This window comes from Triticum urartu, chromosome 6A, assembly GCF_056163025.1.
Source record: "Triticum urartu cultivar PI428250 chromosome 6A, HENAU_Tu73, whole genome shotgun sequence".
Taxonomy (NCBI): domain Eukaryota; kingdom Viridiplantae; phylum Streptophyta; class Magnoliopsida; order Poales; family Poaceae; genus Triticum; species Triticum urartu.
In genome coordinates this window covers 11,333,217-11,336,169 of record NC_141878.1, presented here as the reverse complement: position 1 = coordinate 11,336,169, position 2,953 = coordinate 11,333,217, and the positions used below count along the sequence as shown (strand labels likewise).

Sequence of the window (2,953 nt, the reverse complement as noted above, 5' to 3'; positions counted from 1 at the left end):
TCAAATCCGCCCTCAACCATAGGATGGGTCACCTTGTTGGGGAACGATCCGAAGCTTCCTTATTCAGCACCGCCATCACCGCCGCCGAAGCCAAGACTATGAATTACCGAAAATCCTAAGCTTCTAGGGTCTAAAACTCAAAGTTACACGATCCGCACGCGTGGATCCATCGACCCCCTCACCACCGACGACCGAGATCGCCGATGGAGGGGAGCCGCCAGCTCCGATAGCGGAAGGGCCTCGTGGCGGGCCTTTTCATTTTTCTCCTGCAAGAAAGAAAAGGTGTGACAGCAGAAGGCACCCTTTTCATTCTTCTCCTAGAAGAAAGAAAAGCTAGATGTGTGAACACTCGCACGTTCGAAAAAGAACTTCTTTATGTTAAGGTCTATACTCCCTCTATTCCCTAATGTAAGATCTTTTAGCTATTTCAAAATAGTGACTACATACATACTAAAATGAGTGAACATACATGCTAAAATATGTCTAGATACATATGAATCAAGAAAAAGCTAAAAGTTCAACGAAGGGAGTATATACTAGTGAGCAAGCGCGCTCCGCCGCGCCGGGAAGTTACCCAGATGTTTGGTTGGTTGTTTTTAAAAGGGAATGATTGTTGCCTATATATTATTTCAGTTCCATGGAATATTTAGTTGTCCATCACTAAAATGACATGGTTTACTTAACAAATGCGGCATATTCTTAGATAGAAAAGATGGCACATTGATAGGTGAACAACACCACAATAATTCATTTTTAGAGAGCAAAATATACGTTATCTACTGCCGTTGTCTTAAAGAGAAGTTCTCATATGAAACTGAAATTATAATATTATATGCATAATTTGGCAAGTCATCAGCATGTTAGGCAGCTTTCAAACGGAATGCTTGCTCACAGGTAGTCAAGAAGTACCACAGTTTGTGGAATTCTGCCATTTCTGCATTAGTGTAGCCTTAAAACCAGATAAAAGAATAAATATTTCCAACATGAATGTGTACAAATCTTAACCAAAGAACAAAAAGAATCTTCACAATGTCCAGTGTGGCAAACCATGTCTACAGTTCTCAAATAAGACATCGCGATATCATCGCCGACTTATTTTTCCAGCCATACATTAGAAATTCCATCCATTAGCATTTAAAAACATGACTCAATGATTACCTTACCTCATCAAATCATCATAACACCTTGTAGCCTGCATGGTCAAGTAGTACACCTTTCGATGGCAATAACAAATTCTTGATAAGATTAAGGAAAAATTAATATGCTGATCTTTTCTAGAAATTAAATAAAATATGATTCCTTGGGTTTCAAAGAAAATAGAAATCCTTTTTCATAATTCCAATAAGAAACAACTTTATTTGTATAAAGTAAGCAAGGCAAGTAACTCAGCCAAATGGATGTGGTATATACATGATACATACGTAGCAAAAGGAATTCATATATGCATGGGACATGGGTACAACACAAAAAAATATTTATGCATATTTCACATACATAACTGAAGTTAATGATCATCTTATGCAAAAATAATCACTAAATAATTAAATCAATGCATCCAGCATTATACTGCTTGTCTGGTACAACTTGCTTCCCCGGGGCCACCGCTTCCTCGCCATGCCACCAAATGGAAAGGGTGTCGCCGGATTCAAAGGGGTGCACCGCTGGCCGACCGGCTGGCAACTTCGGCGTCGAGTTTCAACATGCCGGCCGGAGGTACTGGCTCGACACGTACTCGATGGCCGACCTCACCAACTGCGTGTACGCCATTGCCCTGTGGAGGCTCGGCCTCCCACGCTCGAAGCTCAATTTCTCGGAGATTAAGTCTCGGGTGGATGCGGAGCTTGTCGGCCAGTCGGTGACGATCGAGTCGAGACCCGACCAGGCCGACTTCTCGCATTGTTGTCGACGTGCCAAATAACATCCGGTAGAGTGATGAGGTGGCCATGGAGGTGTTTGGTAGGGCACTTCCGCAGTATGTGCTAGCCCAGTTGGAGTTCTACTGGAAGAGGGATGCTGAGAAGCGCAAGAACGATGACGAGGCAGTGCCTTCGTCGTCACTCGGAAAGAAGAAGAAGAATGCGGGATCCTCCGGTGTGATCAAAGTCGTTTCCGGCAGCGAGAGTGATGGGTACGACAATATTGACTGGGACGATTTGTAGTGTTCGTAGTAGTGCTTGTCTTGTTTAAGTGGCATGTAGTATTTAAATTATCTTTGTAGTTTGTGTTGGAAATATACCCTAGAGGCAATAATAAATTAGTTATTATTATATTTCCTTGTTCATGATAATCGTTTATTATCCATGCTATAATTGTATTGATAGGAAACTCAGATACATGTGTGGATACATAGACAACACCATGTCCCTAGTAAGCCTCTAGTTGACTAGCTCGTTGATCAATAGATGGTTACGGTTTCCTGACCATGGACATTGGATGTCGTTGATAACGGGATCACATCATTAGGAGAATGATGTGATGGACAAGACCCAATCCTAAGCCTAGCACAAAGATCGTGTAGTTCGTATGCTAAAGCTTTTCTAATGTCAAGTATCATTTCCTTAGACCATGAGATTGTGCAACTCCCGGATACCGTAGGAATGCTTTGGGTGTACCAAACGTCACAATGTAACTGGGTGACTATAAAGGTGCACTACAGGTATCTCCGAAAGTGTCTGTTGGGTTGGCACGAATCGAGACTGGGATTTGTCACTCCGTGTAAGCGGAGAGGTATCTCTGGGCCCACTCGGTAGGACATCATCATAATGTGCACAATGTGATCAAGGAGTTGATCACGGGATGATGTGTTACGGAACGAGTAAAGAGACTTGCCGGTAACGAGATTGAACAAGGTATCAGGATACCGACGATCGAATCTCGGGCAAGTACAATACCGCTAGACAAAGGGAATTGTATACGGGATTGATTAAGTCCTTGACATCGTGGTTCATCCGAT

At 42.6% G+C, this 2,953-nt stretch overlaps 1 protein-coding gene across 1 annotated transcript; it reads left to right on the top strand.

Annotated features, from left to right (window-relative positions):
• The first annotated feature begins 1,624 nt into the window (after positions 1-1,624).
• LOC147963147 (uncharacterized) lies at positions 1,625-2,159 on the top strand. The gene is made up of 2 exons (XM_087529487.1): positions 1,625-1,855; positions 1,929-2,159. The coding sequence occupies exons 1-2, from the start codon at positions 1,625-1,627 to the stop codon at positions 2,157-2,159; spliced, it is 462 nt and encodes a 153-aa protein (XP_087385613.1).
• Positions 2,160-2,953: the final 794 nt, after the last annotated feature.

What these genes read in the sequence shown, in the direction of transcription:
- LOC147963147 (XM_087529487.1), top strand. Translation starts at nt 1,625, where the DNA reads ATGGAAAGGGTGTCGCCGGATTCAAAGGGGTGCACCGCTGGCCGACCG. An exon ending in CGGAGCTTGTCGGCCAGTCG is followed by an intron (nt 1,856 to 1,928) that starts GTGACGATCGAG and finishes AACATCCGGTAG; the next exon opens with AGTGATGAGGTGGCCATGGA.